We start from the raw sequence: 19,252 nt of genomic DNA, 5'->3' as shown, positions 1-19,252 counted from the left end.
TGCACGGGGCTCCCAGTGCCCGAGCTTTGCGTCTCCGTTCACTTTCTCGGGAAGGACAACAGGTCTTGTTTGTGGATGTTCTTAAGCTATTGAATTTTACAGGAAGGTTTTTATCTTCTGATCTCTCCTTACAGGGCTCGTTTTGTGTGAGCGCTGAGTGACTCGTGCACAACAGTTCTTCCACTGCTTGAGTTTTTCCTAGGCTGGAGAAGGCTGTTGGTTACTGAGAGCAGAGGTGAGGGATGAGGAGCGGTTAGGGCCCGTGAGACTGGATTGCTGAAGGAGTGCTGGGCACTTTAAATGTCAGCTGGTGAGGGTTGTAATTAATGAATATTGGCTTTAGGTGTGAGTATGGCTGATTTACAGCAGGTTTGCAGGGGGTGGTACAGGTTGTAATGATTGGGGCTTTCATTGGTCTTGCTGGTGAAGCCACAGGGTGTGTGAGAGAATGTAGGATGAGGACTGGTTGTTGATGTGTGCTGTTAAGAGCCAAAATGCTCAAGAGCAGAGGTAATGGGGACCTGATGGCTAGAGCAGTAAATCATTGACTAAGGAAACAGGTAAGTGTTTATTAGTTAATTCTTCTTGTATGAGAACGGCTTATATTCATTTGAACAGGTACTAAAGGTGGATATTAAGCCAAGTTCTTAGACTTATGGAACAGCTGTGGCTGTTCAGCCAGCAGTACCTTTCAGGATCTGAGCTTGTGAATTTAGAGGCAGGCTGGTGTCAGAGATGCTGAAGTCTGCAGAATTGCTGGGCGTTCTGTGTCAGTGTGAGTCTCACCTTGTCTCCCTGTGTCTCAGCTAGTAACAGTGCCTTCCCAGTTACACTGCACCAGAAGTCTATTGGGTTCCCCAGGGCAGCTTCAGGTCTAAGAGTCGGTTAATAAAGCTGTACTGAATTGCTGGTAGCACAGGAGCTGCACACTCATGCTGTCTTCTGGGACTAAAAACTGAGAGCTTTCCAAAGCAGTAAAGTGCTTGATATTTTATCCCGTAAGACACTGTGAGAGGTAGAAAACACGAGGGCTGGCCCAAATGAGAGGGAAGGAGGATGGGAGTCCTGGGCAGGGCCGAACTGGAGCTGCAGGGCGGCTCCCGGCAGATGGCAGCAGCCGAGCAGCGCCGGGTTCCGGCGGTTCTCCGCTCCCTGCGCTCACTGCAGCCGTGCTCTGAGCGCTGCCGCTCCTTCTGTGGCGTTGGGCATCACGGTAACATCTGCTCCTCAGGAAGCTCTGCCTGTTTCTGGCGTGTTAACGGCGGCTGTGACTTGCTGGTTCCCTTGGTTGACGTTCTCTCCTCTACTTTCCTCTGTGTGTTATCTTTGCAGCTCTATTTCAAGAACTGTTCTTATTTTTGTGACTCTGAAACAATACAATGAAAAATTAATGTCTGGCACTTTGCAGCCGCCTTCTGCATCCTGGTTTGCCAGGCATGCCCCCAGAACGACTGCCATCTGTTATTCTAAAGACAGAAGTGGCAGACGTGCCACAGAAGGGAGCTAAAGAAGCATCCCCAATGGGTGCACGCCCAGAAGGGAGGATCTGCAGATCCTACAGAACTGAAGTGTTGGGATAGTGATCTACTGCTAACACCCTCTACACTTTGCCACTCTCAGAGCTGTCAGCAGCAGAGGCTAAAATGAAAGTGCTTGGGAAGAGCAGGGATGCATATCTGCTGGAGAGCAGTGACAGGATGGCAAGGAGTGTTCTGGTAGCTTACAGAGATGGCCGCCCACTGTGTTCATTTCAGCTGCTCATGAGTGCAACAGTCGTTGTTTCCCGAGAGTTACAAGGAGCTGGCAGTTCTGTGGTTCGTTGTGTGGAGGCTGCACTCCTGCGTAGCCACAGGGCTGCTTTCCAGCGTGTGGACACAGCATCAGAAATGCAGAGGGGATTGTGAGGGGAGCTGAAATAGCCTGTTTTCCTTTTAAATTAAAAATACAAGACGTATGTTCTGAGTCACAGAAAATCAGGCAGAAGCTCCGAGTGAACAAAGCTGGTGAGCGAAACAGAGAGCTGTTTTGCTGGGGAAGAACGTGGTGTGTGATCACACGGTTTGGTTTTCCTATCTGTGCAAGGCTCTTGTGTTCCGAGTGGCTGCAGGCCCAGAATTCATCCTGATGCAGTGTGGGCTCCCCAGTTGTCTCAGAGAAACCTGAGTGAGCTGTCCTTGGCCCCGTGTGCTCCTGTGCATCTGGGCCTGCGCCCTTTTGCCTGCATCGTTTGCAGGGCAGATGCAGAATGATCCCAGTGAGCTGTGCTGACCCCTGTTCTGGTTGCTCTCCCTCCTGTTCTAGTTTCTACAGGGTATTAAATTGGAATGGATAAATTTATTTGTGGCTCCCCAAAGGAATCTGAATGCTGCTGAGGCTGCGTTGTAGCAGATGTAGAAATGAGATGCGATTTGAGCATCTGCTTGGAAATGGGTGGCTGAAACTGATAATTGACCACCAAAGATGCCTGCCAGCTGACCGTTTGTTAGCGTTCACACTTCATTATGGCCCTTCATTCAACAGTAAATAGAATCATATCCTTCTTGATGAGATCCTCCTCAGCAATTCTGCTTGTTCTGTATCAGTCTGCAGTCAGGAGCACTGAGGCTGCTTTTGTAACTGTGGCACCTGGCACTGAATGTGAGCACTCTGCTGCTCGTGTCCTCAACAGCCCATGGGCTGGATGGGCCTATTTTTGGAAGGGCAGGGGAAGGACAAACTGACAGCATCCCTCTCTGAATGTAGACTACTCCCATTTTCCACCCAAACATCGGTGTTTTGGGAGAATTGCTTTCACAGCCATTCCCACTGCAGTTGTGCTCATGGACGGAGCTGCACCACCTGCTGCTCTGCGCCTCTGCCTTCAGAGCCATGCGTGGTGCCTGCGGGCTGTGCTGGCTCTGTCTGACCTCCAGGTCTGATGGAGATTTGTAACGCTTCCCAATTTTATCAGACTTCTTGCAATCTGGGATAGACCTGATTCGTGATTTTCTTGAGTCAAAGAGAGAAGAGGAAGAAATACGTTATGAACAGTCACAGATGTCTGTGACCATCTGTCCTATTGTAACCACAGAGGTCAAATACCTTTAGAAAACAAAATGCTTCAAGTTTAAAGTGACAGGAGGGGGACAGAGGAGGAAGTGACAGAGGAGGGGGACCTGAGGTGGAAGTGAGATGGTCACAAAGAACTGGCAGGGAGGATCCAGCCTGCGTTCCTTTTTCAGGAGTGGAACCACTGGCTGCGTTCTGACCTCATTGATCTGTTGTGTAAGGATAATGATGGACATAAGGTCAGGACATGGAAGCTTGATGAGCAGACTGTTCCAGCAGTTCTCTGCTCCTGGGAGGTCTTGGGCAGCATTGATCTGACAAGCCTTATGTGCAGTCTTTTATTGTCCCTGCTCTTGGTAGGAAACAAAGCGAGATTTGTTCTTCCCCTGCTGCCCTGCAGCTCTGACCCACATGGTACAGACACACAGTGGTACAGAAACGCAGCAGCTGCACCTGATGGCAGCACTCAGCTCCTCCAAGTCTGTGCCCTTCTGGCTGCGACTCAGAACAGAAAGCAAAAGGCACCTCTGTGCAAGAAGGAGAAGGACCTGCAAGGAGCAGGCGCTGTGTGACACTGCGTTTGCCTTCTGACAGCTGTCTCTGTAGCCTCATTTCTTCCTAAACAATGCATCCAGAAAAGGTGGATTTTCAAGAACACGTCGGAAACTTTCTCTACAAGTTTTTGTTCCCTTGGGCAAATGAAAGCCGATAGTGCAGCTTATGAAGGAGCCCTGGATTTGCTCTCGGAACACTCTGTTTCCTGGGAAGGAAGGTGTGTTACGTGGCCCTGTGACTCTCATCCATCACATGACTGCAGTGCAGCGTGGAGAGACCTTTGAGTCTCGGTGGGACGAAGGCGCTCTGTGCTCTGCATGGAGAGCACCTTGAATGGCTTCAGCAAGGGCAGCGCTGGGATTTGCCTCTCCCTGTCGCTGTTGATGTTTGGTGCTCTGTGACCCCATCCCAGCAGGGCCTGTGGGGAGCAGTGTGATCCAGGCACGACATGGCTCTTCTCAGCTGTGACACCCAGCGATGTAGGCAGGTCTCTCACCCCAGTTGTTGGCATGAACCGCTCGCTGTGCTGCTCTGGGAGCTGGCTGCTCGCTGGCTGTTCGTGCTGAGCAGCTGCTGCAGAAACGCACTGCTGTGCCTGGATGAGAAGGAAGGAGCAGGGTGGCTGCACAGCAGCCCTTCCCTCGCCATGCAGCAGTGCCTGCAGGGCTCGTCCCCGCCACAGCTGCTGGTGTCACGTAGTGCTGGGCTGGGGGGCTGTGCTGCAGCCATGGAGCGGTGGATGGTGGTCTGAGTGACACAACGGAGGGCTGATGTGCTGGGGCTGGAGGTGATGTGTTGGGGGTCCTGCTGCTGGGCATCCAGGGGCTCTGCGCCTCCTGGTTTGATTTTTAGCTATCTCTTTGAGGCTGTGAAGAAGCAACGCGCAGCAGTCAATGATGTTGATGTAAGCCTTCTGTTAAAGCAGTTCTGCCTCCAGTTCAGCCATGCTGAGTTAATGGCGTTGCTCAGTGCTGCGTCTGGACAGTGGGACGATGTGTCTGTGTGCTCTGCCTGAGGTCTGCATCCCTGTGCCATGGCTCGGCCAGCAGCAGTCCTCCTGATTGCTTTTTGTCCTTTGTGACTGTGGATTTCGTGCGAAGGAGCGCTGCCATGAAGCAGCTCTGTAGAGGGTTCAGGTTTGTGAGAGGCTTTGTTGTGGAAGATTTCATTCTTTGATGCTGCAGCTGTGATTCGTATAAACTGCAGATGCTGTAGAGGGAGCAGTATTGCACATGAAGTGTTCACAGGGGGCGCGCTGAGCGTTTGCAGCCGGGGTACAACTGAGAACTCTGCTTATGGTCTTTGCAGGAGTGGAACCCAGCAGTGTGAGCCTGGAGGAGGCAGGTTTGTGCAAGCTGGATGTAAGCACTGTGATAAATGTCTGACAATTAAAAACTTAATATCATTCGCTAATGTACTGCGCTCCAACAGCAGCTGGAGAACTCCTCTGCAGAAGAGGCCTGGCTGGTGCAGATAAGTCGCATTCGGCAGTTGGTGGCACTGAATGTGGATTTCTCAGGTAAAAAGGACAGCAGTGTGCTGGGAAGTGCCCAGTGGCACCGTGGGGCTGTGCTGCTATGGCCACCTGGTGACTCCATGCCCACTGTGTGCAGGTTGGAAGAAAAAAGGCAGCTTTCCTGGCTGCCAGCTTTGCTGGCTCCATCTGGGATCTCAGATCCATGCTGCGTCTTTCCTGACTCTGCTGCTAATAATAAAGGCTCTTCGTTTGGAAAGGAGTTACACAAAATTGGTGCTGATGCATGAGCTGGAAGAGAACCCAGCTCGCTTTCCCTGAGACGTGTGGGCTGTGAGTGCTAAGTGGGAACAGCACTGCCTTAATCTGCAGGGTCATCAGAGGGCTGAATCTGTGCAGATTTGTGGAGGAAACAGAAGATATTGTGGTGCAACAAGCAAGCTGATCACACTGCTGCTTCAAGAACTGGGTTTGGTCAGGTTGTGCTGAGCTTTGTTCTGTGCAGTTAGGAGATTTTTCTGCAAATCTGGGGAAATTACATTTGGTGCAACATATGGCATGAACTCCATCCTTGCTGGAGGGGCTGCCTGACTGCCCCATGAGTTGCTGTTTGTATCAGCACGATGTGTGTGGTGTGGTGTTGTGATGTAACCTTGAATGTCTTTGGCAAAAAGGGGCATTAGCAATCTGTTCCTCTCTGCTTACATCTCCTCCAGAAAGTTGCTGCCACTGTGCCATGGGAGCTTCCTTCTGTGGCGCAGTGAAGGGTTGGTGAAGAAGATGCTGATGCTGCCGTTGGATGGGAGCAGAGCCGGCGTTGTGCTCTGAGCAGCGTTTGCTCCACAGCATGGCTCACTGCTACCAAACTCACGGGGGAGGAATGCAGGGCTGAGCTGTGCTTGTGGGCACCGTATTGCAGTGCTTGGATTCAAATAGTGCTCAGCTTCAAGCAGGCACTGCGTGTGCTGGCAAAGCATTCTGTTTTCAGCTCTTGCTCTTCACTGTGCCCGTGGGCTCTGCTCGCTTGTTTCCTGGGATGAGCAGCCTGCAGCAGGGCTGCTTCAATGAGAAATGCCTCCCTGCAGGGCTCCCTGGGATCCCCCCTGCCCTCCCACTCCCCGTTAGCATTCACTGAAGCCTCCCTTCTCCAGCCCTGCTTCCAACCCAGCCTCAACCTGCAGTCAGGGGAACACGCGTAGGGAAGTGTGGGTCACCTTTAGGGTGAGCGCTTCTGTCATTTCTTTCCTCTTTCATCCCCTCCCTTTTTTGGCTGTAAAGCACCCCTGTGTCACACAGGGATTTTTTTTGGGCACTGCTGATGAGAACGAGGTGAGTTTCCTGACACCAACTTAGGATTGAAGTCGTGCAGCCCAGAGCCCTCGTGGTGTCTGACACCGATGGGTTACGGTGGGAAACAGCAGTGAAGACTTTGATGTTCGTGAATCTCAGAAAACAGGATTTCCTTTTCCTTAATGTGGGAAACCCCTTTTCCTAAGGTGGTTCCTAAAATGTGGACTTCCTACATTGCTTTCATTCAGAGCTGTTGAAAATCTTTAAGAGAATCATTAGGAGGTAATGGTGCAGTCCCTCTCTGATGAGCTGAGCTGCTGCCAGCCCCTTCTGTCTCCTCTCATTAATGGCATTATTACTTTACCTTTAAAGCCTGCAGTTATGAAACATAGCCATAACCCTTTTGCCTCCTGCCTCGCCATGCAGCCAATTCTGAATTCTGAGCGAGCGGTTATGCTTTAAATTTTAATTCCCCATTTCCACCAAAAGAGGAGCGAGCGCATCTCTGTTAGGAGAGACGTGGCTTAAACCTGGAAGTGGGAGCAGCAGCAGAGAAAGGGATTCGGGCTGAATTACCAGGGACAGCCGCCTTTGTAAACAGCACATGATCTGCCTCCCCCAAAGCCGCCAAATTAGCAGGCTGATTTCCTCACTTGCAGCCCTTTGTGGGCTGCCTGCTTGGCTGTCTGCTCCAGGATTACAAGGAGCATCTCCCTTATCGTTCTGCACATGCTGCACCATCTGTCCTAAATCTCCCTTTATAGGGTTATGGATTCCAAGCGGTGTTTCTTTCTTGGGGGATAACAGGCACGTCTGAAGGATCTCACCAGCTATGGCTGCAGTGCTATTTATGCCTCCAGCCCTTATATTTTTTTCTGCCCTCATCCCACAGAGCTCAGAGCCATTCTGGCGTCCCACACCCAGGAAACCCGCGGTTACTGCGCCGTGTGAAGTCCCCGTGTTCTGCCCTGAGTTCTGCTTGAAGTGGACAAATGCAGGGGGTTACGACTTGGAACAAGACACACCTTTCATCTTTTATTGTACGTTATAAAATGTTTATTGCTCTGTCTGTGTCAGAGGTGTTGACCTCTCCCTCTGGGTGATGGAGGAGTGCGTTCTGGCAAAGGATCCGTGGAAGAGACCACGGGTTGACCTGCAGCTGGCTCAGGGAAGCCCTTCTGGTCCACAGAGCCGGGCGGATTCCTGCCGTCCCCCCCTGCGGTCGGTGCTGCGGAGGCGGAGCGGCGCCGGCCGGGTTCCGTGCGGGGACTCGAACTCAGGCGCGGTGTAAAGAGATTCACGTCCTCCTCAGGCCAACCTGTCTGATGGAGCAAATAGGATCTTGCCTCATCCCCTTGTGCATGTGGAGTGGTTTTGTGGAGCAGTAAATGCGGATACCCCATGGCACACTACCGGAGTTCATCCGTTCCACGCGATGCGCGCCCATGCGTCCCAGCAGGGAGCAGAGCGGCCCCTTCCGCGGCCCCGCGCACGGAGGGCAGCGCAGCGCAGCCCGGCATCACGGCGCGCAGCCCGGCGCTCCTGTGCGCCCCGCGAGAAGCCGTTAAGAACTGAAGCCCTCAGAAAAAGGTCCCTTAGGCAAAAGCCTTCTGCAACAAATGGCGGTTGCCGCCGAGACCTTGCATAGCGACCGGTATCATCAGTTTTTTTCTTTCTTTTTTTTTTTTTTCTTTTTTTTTTTTTTTTTTTGCTGACTGGTTACATCTTGATGGAGTGCTTGCACACTGCAGGTGCTGACAATACCACGAAGAAGATGGTTGGATTTATCCTGGAAGCTGAACAAGAACTCCTGGTGCCCCGTCATCTTGGTCTGCGCCCCAAATGTCTGAGATGAGGAGCAGCACCGTGTGATGGGAGGCGGCGGTGCAGGAACCCGGCTGGGGGGCAGCCAAGGGAGCCCCGCAGTGGGACTGCAGCCTGGGGTGCCTCTCTTTCCTTTGTTTCTTACAAACCCCGCCTGTGAGACATTGCACGAGGCGTGCAACGGAACAAAGCAAGCTGAGAGCACAAAGCAGCGCACGCCTGTCTGCAGTGAGCTGCCGTCCCTCCTTCCTGCCGGCTCGGGGCAGTGCTGGTGAGCAGTGCTGGAGCTCACAGCCGTACAGCCGAGATGGGGTGACGGTGAGACAGTGCTACAACAAAACATTGCACGTTTCCAAAGATGAGAAAATTGTTCCAGGAGACGGAGCGTGAGGGTGGAGAGCATGGGAGGCCGCTGCCGTGCAGTGATCCATGAGTCCCACGCAGGACTGCAGGCAGCGGCTCTCACTGCTGCTTTTCCATCTTGGTTGGTTGGGTTTGGGTTGTTTTGTTTTTGCAGGGTCCTTCCTTCCGGTCAGATGTTTGCAGAGATAAGGAAGGAGCTGTATGCCATCAGGTGACAGTTGCTGGGTCCCCTTCCCAGTCGCTCCGATGCTATTTCACCTCCCGGTCCTTGAGGCTCAGAGGCAGAATGTGAGCGTGAGAAGTGGAGTCCATCAGCAGCAGCTGTTATGCCTCAATGATGTTCACTGAGGGTTTGTTTTTTGGGAACTGGGAGAGAGGAGACAAAGGAAGAGAAGGTGTATAGAAATAGCTGGGGAGGAAAAAAATACCCACGTTGGGTCCGTGCAGTGTGTGTGAGTTCTTACTGTGTAAAAGTGCTCGCTCCCATCCCCTGTTGGATGTGAAGGTGTTGGCTTGACTTGTGGTGGTCTGCTTGTAGATGTGTGTGCATTAATGAGCCATCTCCAGTTATAAGGAAATGCAGTGCAGTGGGTGCTGGTGTCTGCAGTGTGGGGGATGCTCAGGCTGCTAATGGTGCTGCAGCGTTGGCATGCATGGAAGCGAAGGGGCCTTGCCTTCCTGCATCCCGGCTGGTGGTGGGGAGCTGCTGGGAGCTCCTGCCTGCTGCCCTCCGGCACTCACCTTGCTGCGGAGCAGCCCCCCGCCCTGGTGCTCAGGGGTGCTGTTCTCCGAGGCGCTCTTGGCTTTCTCCTTGCTGTTGTTGGGCTCGTTGTCTTTGATGATGTCGTACTGCCTGCAGAACAGGGCGATCACCCCTGGTGGGGAGAAAGCATTAATGAGCACCCAGGAGCTGAGTCTGCAGAGCTCTGTGCCTCCTGGTGGAGATCACAGCATCATCCATGCTTGCTCCTTTCTAACAGAGCTCCTCAGCCCTCCAGCTGCTTCCTACACAAGTTCCTTGCTAAGGTGGTTACAAGGAGAGAAGCTTAAGGCAAGTGGGACGAGTGCTTTAAACCTATGTTAGCGTGGCGATAGCGCTGCCTGTGTGGTTGGGTGGGATCTTTGCTTTGCAAGCACAGGAGCTCCTGGAATTTCTGGTTGGTGGGAATGTTCCTTATGGCCCTTTCCTCTGGGAGGATGTGGAGCTGGCGGATGCAGGGCAGGCACCCAGCCTGCCTGTGTGCAGTGTCAGCCTGGGGCTGCAGCGCAGCAGGGCAGCATCTGTGGCTACGTAACAGAAATGGCAGCAGAAACTGCCAGTGGAAATTTCCTCCCACACGCACAATGAGCACAGGAAGAGGAAAGCAGGGGCAGCCATGACGAGGTGGGAAAGGCTGCAAAATCCCAGTTTTCCCCCTGACTTTGCTTCAAAAGTGTAATTCCTGTCTGAAGGGAATGGTGGTGGTAGTGGGTCCTTCACTGAGGTGCTGGTCTGAGTGTCAGGCTGTGCTACAATGGAGATGAATCGGTTCTTCTGTCACTTTGTGTGATTAGTTGTGATCGTTTTTACTGGCAGGGCTCTTAAATTGGGATGTGCAGAGATAAAAGTTGACTTAAATGCCAAAAAGACTCTGGGCTGGAGGATTTTTGTAACCTCAATTTAGGCCTAATTTGGTGATCATCTCTAGCAATAATTGCCCTCCAGTCCCTGCAAATGTGAACAGCCATGCATGATCAACTCAGGACTTTTCCAGTTGTCTCTTATGGGTCACAGATTTGCCCCTGTGCTCATTTCCCAGCCTGGTGGTTCCCTTGGGTTGCCTGGGCCGCCCCCTGCACCCCCAGGCGCTCTGTAAGCGTGGAGCTGCTCTGCCTTGAGAATGTTTGGCACTGGGAGGCAGCAGCAGCTGAGTGGTGGCCTGGGGAGGCTGCAGCTCGAAATAGAAAACAAACATGCAAACTGTTTTTTCCCCATCAACTCATGCGTGTGATTTCCAAATGGAAGGAGCCGAAGGGCTGGTGATGCACAGCGCCAATGGGGTCGGGGCGTTTTCCTCTCCCTTCCTGCTGCCTTAAAGCATAGGAGTGAGGTCTGTCCTGAGCACAGTCTGCTATGTATTGGTATCTATTGAAATGTGATCCCAAACCCTCGTTGGAGAACCGTTTTCTGTGGAAATGCCATATCTCTGTACTTGCTACAAAAAGCCGTAGTGAGAGATCCTCATATTGGAGGAGTGCATCTGTTTGGTGCTCTGCTCCAAAGCACCTTCTGGGCACTGCTTTCAGTGCTACTTTTCAGCTCACCCTCCTTCCCCTCCATCCCAACCTTGCACAGACTTTTCCTTCCTTTTGGTTTATGTGTTTCTGCTAATGTTCTCCTATTTCCTGTTAAATGCTGCTCTGTATGTTTAGTACAGAATTTGGAGAGGGTCTGGGCTTATCAGTGTTTGGATGTTGGGAGCCATTTGTTCTTTACACACTTCCTTTGTTACAGTTGCTTTTGCAGTCAGTTTTAGTGTAAATATAATAGTTGGCATTGAGGGGGGACTCCTGGCGTCTGGTGTGTCTGAACTTTGGCAGAACTCGTCAGGGAATTTCTGTTTTGCACGAGAGTTGAGGTCATAATAAGGCAGATAATTGTGGCCTGCGCTGTCTGAAGGGCTCCAGGTGTCCTGGTGAGGGCTGATGGCCTTAGCATCAGTGCTTCCTGGAAAAATGGAGCTTGCAGGATTAGCCGTGCTGAATTAGACAACTGGTTCATCAAGTCTGCGTGGTGCTGTGCCAGCCCAGAGCACCGATTCACCTGATTTCAGCTCCTGGTGTGCAGGGGGGCACACACACAGGGCAGGGAACGACGAGCTCGGACAGAGAGAAGGAACTGACCTGCCCACATAAACAACACCACCACAATGATGAGTATTTCCCCTGCGCGCAGCTGTTGGTTTTTCTTCGCCATTTCCTTCATTGTCACCTCATCTGCACGGAGGGAAAAAGAGATGATGAAGCGCCAGACTTTGGCTCAGCCGTGGCCCTGGCTCAGCGCCCCAGGAGCGCCGCCGCTGCCCCGCGCTCAGCCCTGCTGGCAGGAGATGGGGAGAGGGAGGAGAAGTGAATGGGGACGGGCTGACCGCGCTGCCTGGCGCTGTGGCGGCTCGCTCTGCTCTCTGCTGGAGCCGTCTGTGCCTGTCACAACGCCTTGCATGCTTCGGCAGTTCTGTCTCAGCTCGGCACAAGGAGCCAGGCGCGGTATTTCTCAGCGGAGCTGTGGGGCTTGGGGATGCACTGAGACTTTTTGCAGGGCGTAATGCACCTCCTCGCCTTCAAAGCACTGAGAGGATTACAGCTTAGGCCTCCAGGGAGGGGAGCAGTGCTCCTCTTAGTGCTTTCAGATGAACGGTAATTCTGTGTTTACAGACACCAAACCATTTTGGCAGAAAGAGTCAAGAACTCGCGGCATCCCAGGAACCGTGGCCCACAGCCCTGCAGCAGGCTGAGCCCTGGGTTAGCAGTAACCCCTGTAGTCCCAATCCCTGTGCTCCCCACCCTGTCTGCAGCAGAGATTCTTCCTGTGAGCAAACTTTCCCCATCTGGTTTGGCTTAAGGGAAATGAGGGAAGGAGCTGCTGGGCAGAAATCACCCAATCTCATCCATGGAGGTACTCAAAACCCAACTGGATGTGGTCCTAGACCTCCAGCTCTGGTTCAGCCTCTTTCAGCAGAGGTTGGACCAGGTGATCTCAGATGGTCCCATCCAACCTCAGCAGTTCTGTGATTTGGCATCAACTTTTGAAATATAAGAAAATCGGCATTCCCGACTTGTAAGAATGCAGGGCACTCTGTTCCCAGGCTGGAAACCTCCTTGCTTTGCCCATTAAATCTGAAATAGAGGAGTGGACAGCCAGCCTTTGGCAGTAGTGGCTGCTGACCTCTTGGTGCTATTTTGCTGACGCAAAGGAACCTCATCTTCATCTTAGATGCGTGCAGTCGCTTTCAGTGCTGGGGTGTGAAGTGCATCAGGATGCTCAAGCAGGAGTTTGTTTATGCTGGGCTCAGCCCTGACAGCAGCACAACCTCAGCGTCTCATTGACTGCTGGGAATGCTCAGAGCTTCCCACGTGTCTGTGCAGGGCTGTCAGAGGGCCTCAACCCTGTGTGCAACTAACCCAGCTGTCCTCAGTGCACAGCGTCCGTCCTTCCTCCCTCAGAGCCCTGCGCTGACTGGGGGCCACGTGGAACTCACCCACACTTGCCTTTATTTTTAGAAGCCAGTTTCTCAGCTTCCCTGGGGGTCTTGAAGAGGACTGGCTCACTGGCAGGGCTCTGGCCTTGGATGCTGATGGCCTGGACATGCACAATGTACTCAGTGTCCTCCTCTAGGTCCCAGAGGGCACAGGAGCGGGTGGTGGTGTTCACCTCCTGGATGAAGCGCAGCATCCGCACGTCCTTCTTCTGGAAGCCGAGAGAGGAGAGCACAGAGTGGCGGAGGGACCTCGTGTGTGCACTGCTGGTGTCTGAAACCACTGCTTCCTGCCCTGTCCACCATGGGCACGGAGACCTCTGCAGCGAGCGGCACAGCGAGCGCTGCTGCAAGGAGGATGGGAAGCGAGTTCCCCTCCGAGACCATGGGACAGGACGAGAAGGAATGGCTCACACTGCGATGAGAGAGTTTGGAAACTGAGGGGACCTGGGGGAAAATGAATGTGGCCGAAACTGGGGAACAATAGGCATCGTACCTGCTGGGAAATGGCAAATCCGATGACAACTTCGTCCTCCAGAACGTCCCAAGTCACTACGGCTGAGTTGGCTTTCAGGTGTTTGACTGTGACATTGACCGGAGCTGACGGGCTGTCTGCAAGGAGGGACACAGAGCTGCAGCAGGAGATGGAGTGAGGGCAAGGAGCGGGGAGGGATTGGGGGAGCAGAAGGAAACGTGAGGTCTGGCCGTGGTCTGAGGCATGAGAAACTGAGCTGCAAATGGCCTTCCTGCCAGCAGCTCTGAGCGTGGGACCTGGAAATGGCAGATCTATGTCTTAATTACCAGCAAGGCTCTGGAGCTCTCTGCTGAGGGTGAGTGGCGTTGGGCACATGGAATATCTGCACACACACCCCCCAAAACAATCTGAGGATGTCTGAGCATTGATGAGCTCACACACCTCCTGTCTCTCAGCCGCGTGCCGTGTTTTCTCTGCTGCGTCCCATTACAGTCTGACAGCGACAGCTGGGAGGAAATGCAGAATCTGTCTGGGAGGCATGAAAGCAGAATGAGAGCTCTGGAGGGTGGAAATTCAGAGGTAGTAAATAGGGGCGTTCTTTTTGCTTGTCCTCGTGAGCTTGTCAGAATTTTTTTGTACACGTTTTTGTATTTTGCACACAGCTGATGGGCTCTCTCAGATGGTCGGAGGATTTTCCCCACCTTCCCCTCCATCCACTCACTGCTGCCAGAACAGCACACACTGCAGCAGCCCCTGATGGACTGCTGTGATGTGGAAGGGCCAGGCCATGAACCAAAGGTGGTAAATGCCGCCCGGATTGCTCACAGTGCCAGGAGGTCGGTATGGTGAGAATGGGCCACGTTTCCTTGCATCAAAGAGTAACACTTCTCTTTTTAACCATTGCAGGGTGCTGCCCTTCTGAGGTTGAGGTCAACCCATCAGAAGGAGACGTGTGCACATCTCCAGTGACACTTGTTGGGTTTATAGTCAGCCCTGGATGCCTGAATGTGGCTGAAAATGCTCCGGCCGGAGCCTCAGTGCCAACTGACAGCTGGCCTCGCTCCTGGTGAGCGTTCCCTTGGGAAGGGAGAGAACAAGGGAGTGCAGGACACCTCAGTGAAGGTCAGCACTGCTCTCTCAGCAGAGCAGTGGTGATATACTGCTGCCTTCTATCCACAAACTGCACCTGGTGCACCCACTGTGCAATGGGACCCCAAGGGTCACCCCGACGCCGCTCCCCTCCCAAGGCGGCTCCTCGCCATCCCCATCCCCACGTGCTGACCAGAGGACCATCTAATTTTAGCAGTCAGCAGACGGAATGCACAGGGAAGGGCTGTGAGTCATGGCTGATGAATGTGCTGGAACACACAGGGGGCGCGGTGGGGCTGGAAGGTGACAGACAAAGCAGTGGGGCTGCAGCCGGGCACCTCGCCCCGCTCCCAGCGCAGCTGTGCTGCTAAATCCCAGCAGGGTCGCCTTGCTGAGGTATTTTTAGGAGGAGTCGCCCAGTGTGGGTTGAGGAAGGCTTTGGAGAGTGAGGAATTAACTTTGTGGGGAGCAGGGAGCAGAAAAAGCTGCTCGTGGGGAAAAGGGAACGCGGTGCAGCGCTGCGTCCCCACTGAGATGTGTGACCTTCAGGGGGAGGGGGGCACAGCACAAAAAATGCCGAAGTTTCTGTCGTGCTGACACAGAGCGTGGGGGAGCTGGGAGTGCGAAGCAAGGTGAAAGAGGAGCCTTGGGGAGGTGGGAAGCAGTTGGCAGAACTGCAGCCGATGCCTGGAGCCTGCGGAGCAGAACGGAGCGCGGGCAGCAGCTACAGCTGGGAGACAACAGCAATATCCAGATCTGAGCGTCTCTCCTTCACTACTACAGAGCAGCAGCGGCTACACATAAATCAGAGGTGCCAAATCAGTACGGCAGTGATGTGAGAAGAGAATGCAGCACAGCGTTTGTCGGAAGTACAAAGCCAGGAAGATGAGTTCCCCACTCCCAGAGCTGAATGAAGAATTGGCGACCAAAATCCCAATCCGTGAGGACGCTCTGCTCCCGCTCCCAGGAGGTCTGTGATGAGATCACGGCTTCCCCAAATCTGCTCAGTGCTCTGAGATGCTCTGCTGGTGAGGCTCCAGCTGCGCCCATGGAGCTGAGCGCTGCGGTTTCTGTTTCCCCGCTGGATCAGGGGCTCAGTGCCTCCCGCAGGGCCGTGGGCTGCCGGATCCAAAGGTTCCTTTGTGCCTGGCTGTGACTCCTGGGAGCTGCTGCTGTGTAGGGGCAGTGGGGTGGGCAGCCCTAAGGGCGATTCCTGGCAGCATGGAGCACGCTGTGCATCAAACCTTCCTCCTGTGTGTTTACTGAGTGCCCCTTCCCTGCCTGCTCCATACAGAACTCATGGTGCAAGATTTCTGGTTAGCAGTGCGGCTCCACCATGGCTCGGGGCCTGCAGCGCCTTCTGGAGCAAATCATGTATTGCCAAAAGTCAGAGCTTGGCCCATTTGGAGCTGGAGCTGCGTGCTTGGCTGAGGCGATGCTCTCAGTTTCATGTCAGCATCCCCCTGTTGTGATGGGGCCATGACTGAATGAAAATGAGGTGGGTTTTGGTGAGGAATGGCTGCTCCACAACCAATAGTGCTTTGCCTCTGCCTTGTTTCTCGTCCACAAGGAACCTCTGTGAGGCCCTTTCAGCAGGTGTGGGTTGGGACCATCTCTGTGCAGTGAGGAGCTGTGAGAGGCAAAGATTACCCTTAATCCTTTCTTAGTGCTGGGAATTCCTTCTGGCCTCTCATTAAACGCTCTGCTGATTGTTAATGGACTTTCATTTGGGAGAGAGGGGAAAAAAATCTAACGCAACTACTTCAGAGCTTTGGGTTGATTCCTCCCTCACTTTTTGCTGTTGGTGCAACACGAGGAACAGCAAACCAGCCAGCTGTGCAGGAGCACCTGCCCTCGTGGTGACTGCTGCAGAGCTGCGTGGGACACGTCTGTCCCCATCCCGCCGCTGCCACATCTGCTGCTTGTGAGCTTGGAAGTGCCTGGAGTCAAAAGCTTCCAAGGTGGGCAGTGCTAAGGCGATGACACGATGTATGTTGGTTCACTGAGCCCCCCTTCCCCATGCAGCTCCTGTTGTGCACAGGGGGTCGCATCGGCCATCGGAGCATCCGACCCCGGCAGCTCTGTGCTCCTGCACTGCGGCCTCTCCTGCACACAGAGGGATGGAGGGGGGCAACCTGCGAGGAGAAGAAGCATCGCTACGGTCTGGTGTGATGCTCTGCAAAGCATCGCTGCCTGCCCATGGGGTGTGAGCACAAAGCCCTGCTGTTACTGCATTCGGAGCCGCTCTCTGCTCTCCCAGCATGGCTCCCTTCACTGGATGTAATGGCTTGTCAGCTTTATGGGGTATGTAGGCAGGCTGGCGCGCCGTTCAGCTTCCCTGAGTGCTTTAATGAGAAGAGCCTGGGGGGCAGTGGGAGGGAGTGGGGCACGGTGCAGCTCTGTGCCCAGTGAGCGGGGCTGTGTGGGTGCACTGCAGCCTTGGAGAACACAAAGAGCAGCCCCTGGTGCCTCCCTTTGGGACAAAGGGAATTATTTCCTGCTGCTCGTCCACTCCTGCAGGCAGCACGTTAGCAGGCAGCTCCAGCTCTGTGCCTGGTGGTGACGCTCGCTATGCTCGGCCTCGGGTGTTGTTCTGGGTGGGAGGAATGGGGCACATCAGCCTCGTGGCCATCGCTGCCCTGGTGAATGTTGGTGCTGCCCAACCTCTGTCTGTATCCCAACTCAGTGCTGGGTTGTTGTGGTGTTTTATCTGGGAACCAAACATCCCGGCAGCGTTGATGCCATCAGAGCAGTGCTGGCCGGGGGGTGGCTGAGCACCCCAGGCTTTGTACCCAGAGCTCTGGCTGCTCCCACGCCCAACGCCTGGGTTTTTGCTGCATGCATAAAGATCTGCGTGTTTCGCTGCTCCATGCATTTATGCTTTTAACTGAATTATGCTTGAGTCAGATCTTAATTTGGCCTCTGGGTGCTTTATAAGACAGGAGGGGTTTATTAAACAATCGATGCCAAATGAGGCCACACACAGCACCAGCACATGGGCACAGCCCCATGAAGGTCTGAGTCCTGCCGTGGTGCTGTGCACGGTGTGTGTGCGAGCAAAGTGCCCTGCAGGAGCCCTCTCTGTCCTCCCTCAGCATGTTCCCAGCAGGAGACAGCACTCAGAACAAGACAGCACAGCACCATCACTGCTGGGAATCTGACAATGGGGTCAGAAACCTCCACACCGCAATTAAATCTCTCCTACACTGAAAGCAGAAATCAATACGGTGCTTACGCCACTCGTCAGCTGGCCAGGAATCTCTGTGGCCCTCAGAAGCTGGGAAGGGGCTGCAAAGAAGTGCTGGAACTGCTGCTGTGCAGAGCTGCTGTGTGGGTCCTGCACGTGGTCTGGCCGCGCCGTGGGCTCTGGGCTGGAGCTGCGCTGGGGCTGAAGCCTCTCCTGGTCTGGTTGGTCGCACCTTTCCCTCCACTCCACAGCTCTGCCTTTTGCCAGCCCCACAGTGCCAGAAGGGGAATTTACACCATTTCCTATGGGTCATCGCAGGGATGGCAGCTTTTGGCCTTAACGGTGCATTCTTTGACAGCTGCCTTTGGGAGCTCTGGGTGCAAGGGGGGGAGAGCTGAACCCCGCTGGGGCTGGGTGCCCCTCTGTGAGTCTCCCTGATGCTTCTCTGCTCAACAGCCTCATGGCCACGTGCTCAGGTGGTGCTGCGGCCACGGAGCCGATGGGGACACTGCCACCACCTCTGTGTGACCTTGGGATGACCACACCATGCCCACGTCCCTTTTGTCCCTACCTGTACCCTCAGCTCCCGGCCCATACAGAGCTGGGAGGAGCAGCCCCAAGGTCACGCAGCTTCACACACCTGGAACCTTTGGGGTCACATCCCCACTGCACAGCACAGTCACCAGCAGGGCTGCGCTGCCCAAAACCTCACAGGGACCCAATGGCCACAGCCACTGCTGGGGAGATGCAGGCAGAGGCTGCGATGGGCAGAGACACAGCACTGTGTTTACTCTCCATCACTGCTGAGGTGATTCAAGGATAAGGAAGAGCAGGGGAAGTGTCCCAGTTTGCAGGAAATCAGGAAGGCCAATTGCAGATGCGCTCTTTTCTCCATCATTCTCTCCTTTTAGGAATGTTTTGTTCATCTTCCCGTCTTTTCCTTCAGCACGCTGACGTCTGGCCAAGGATGTGTGTGCCAAACCCAGCAGCGTCCCGAGGGGATCCTGCAGCTTCAGTGTGGGTGGGCTGTGGGTGGCTGTAACCCCACAGCTAACAGAGCCACAGAGCACAGGAATTTCCACTCCCTGGAGCCGTGCGTGCTGACAGTTACCCACAGCCTCCGGGAATGCGAGCTATCCGGGCGTTCTGCAAATCAAAGCAGCTGCTCCATCAGACCCCGCAGCCTCCGTGCCGAGCAGACAGAGCCGGCAGGGCCGGGGCCGAGGGCTCACAGGCAGCTCCCAGCAGCGCTGCTGAGACGTGGCACCTGCTGGGCACTGAGGCGAAGGTACAGCTTGGCTGGAGCAGGACCCGAGTGTCTCCTGCTTGTGTCAAAAACAGGACAAACCCCCGGGGAGCTCCATCCTCCCCGGAGGTCCCCTTGGAGGAGCCGATCGCCTGGAAGCGTCACGAGGCCGGGACGCTCCGTGCCCCACAGGACAGCTCACAGGAGCTCTCCGCTGCCGACACGCGTGGGCACCGCGCCGCCGCTCCGCTCCGCTCCGTGAGCCGCAGCCGCAGGGCCGCTCCGCACCCGGTAACCGGCGGTGTCCCGGCGCCCGACTCCCCCCACGACCGCGCTTCCCCCGCCGCTCCCCGGGTCCCGGCGGCCGTTACCTGCCTCCACCGGACGCAGACCGGCGTAGCTGAAGCAAAGCAGGAGCGCGGCGCCGGTGCAGCCCAGGAAGGGCTCCATCCCCCGCGGCCGCCGC

The 19,252-nt window shown here is 54.5% G+C and overlaps 1 protein-coding gene and 1 long non-coding RNA gene across 2 annotated transcripts; one reads left to right on the top strand and one right to left on the bottom strand.

Annotated features, from left to right (window-relative positions):
* The first annotated feature begins 359 nt into the window (after positions 1-359).
* On the top strand, positions 360-9,473 carry LOC122187595. The gene is made up of 3 exons (XR_006181348.1): positions 360-560; positions 7,260-7,407; positions 8,119-9,473. It is a non-coding gene; the product is annotated as an uncharacterized LOC122187595 (long non-coding RNA).
* Positions 7,896-19,236, bottom strand: FNDC5 (fibronectin type III domain containing 5). The gene is made up of 6 exons (XM_042885240.1): positions 19,158-19,236; positions 13,286-13,401; positions 12,803-13,001; positions 11,438-11,530; positions 9,296-9,429; positions 7,896-8,920 (listed from the first exon to the last, which is right to left on the bottom strand). The coding sequence occupies exons 1-6, from the start codon at positions 19,234-19,236 to the stop codon at positions 8,879-8,881; spliced, it is 663 nt and encodes a 220-aa protein (XP_042741174.1). The 3' UTR covers positions 7,896-8,878.
* Positions 19,237-19,252: the final 16 nt, after the last annotated feature.

The sequence above is a fragment of the Lagopus leucura genome, unplaced genomic scaffold (assembly GCF_019238085.1).
Source record: "Lagopus leucura isolate 7727_CA_CO unplaced genomic scaffold, USGS_WTPT01 Super-Scaffold_100048, whole genome shotgun sequence".
NCBI lineage: Eukaryota > Metazoa > Chordata > Aves > Galliformes > Phasianidae > Lagopus > Lagopus leucura.
This window is presented reverse-complemented; position numbering and strand designations above follow the sequence as displayed.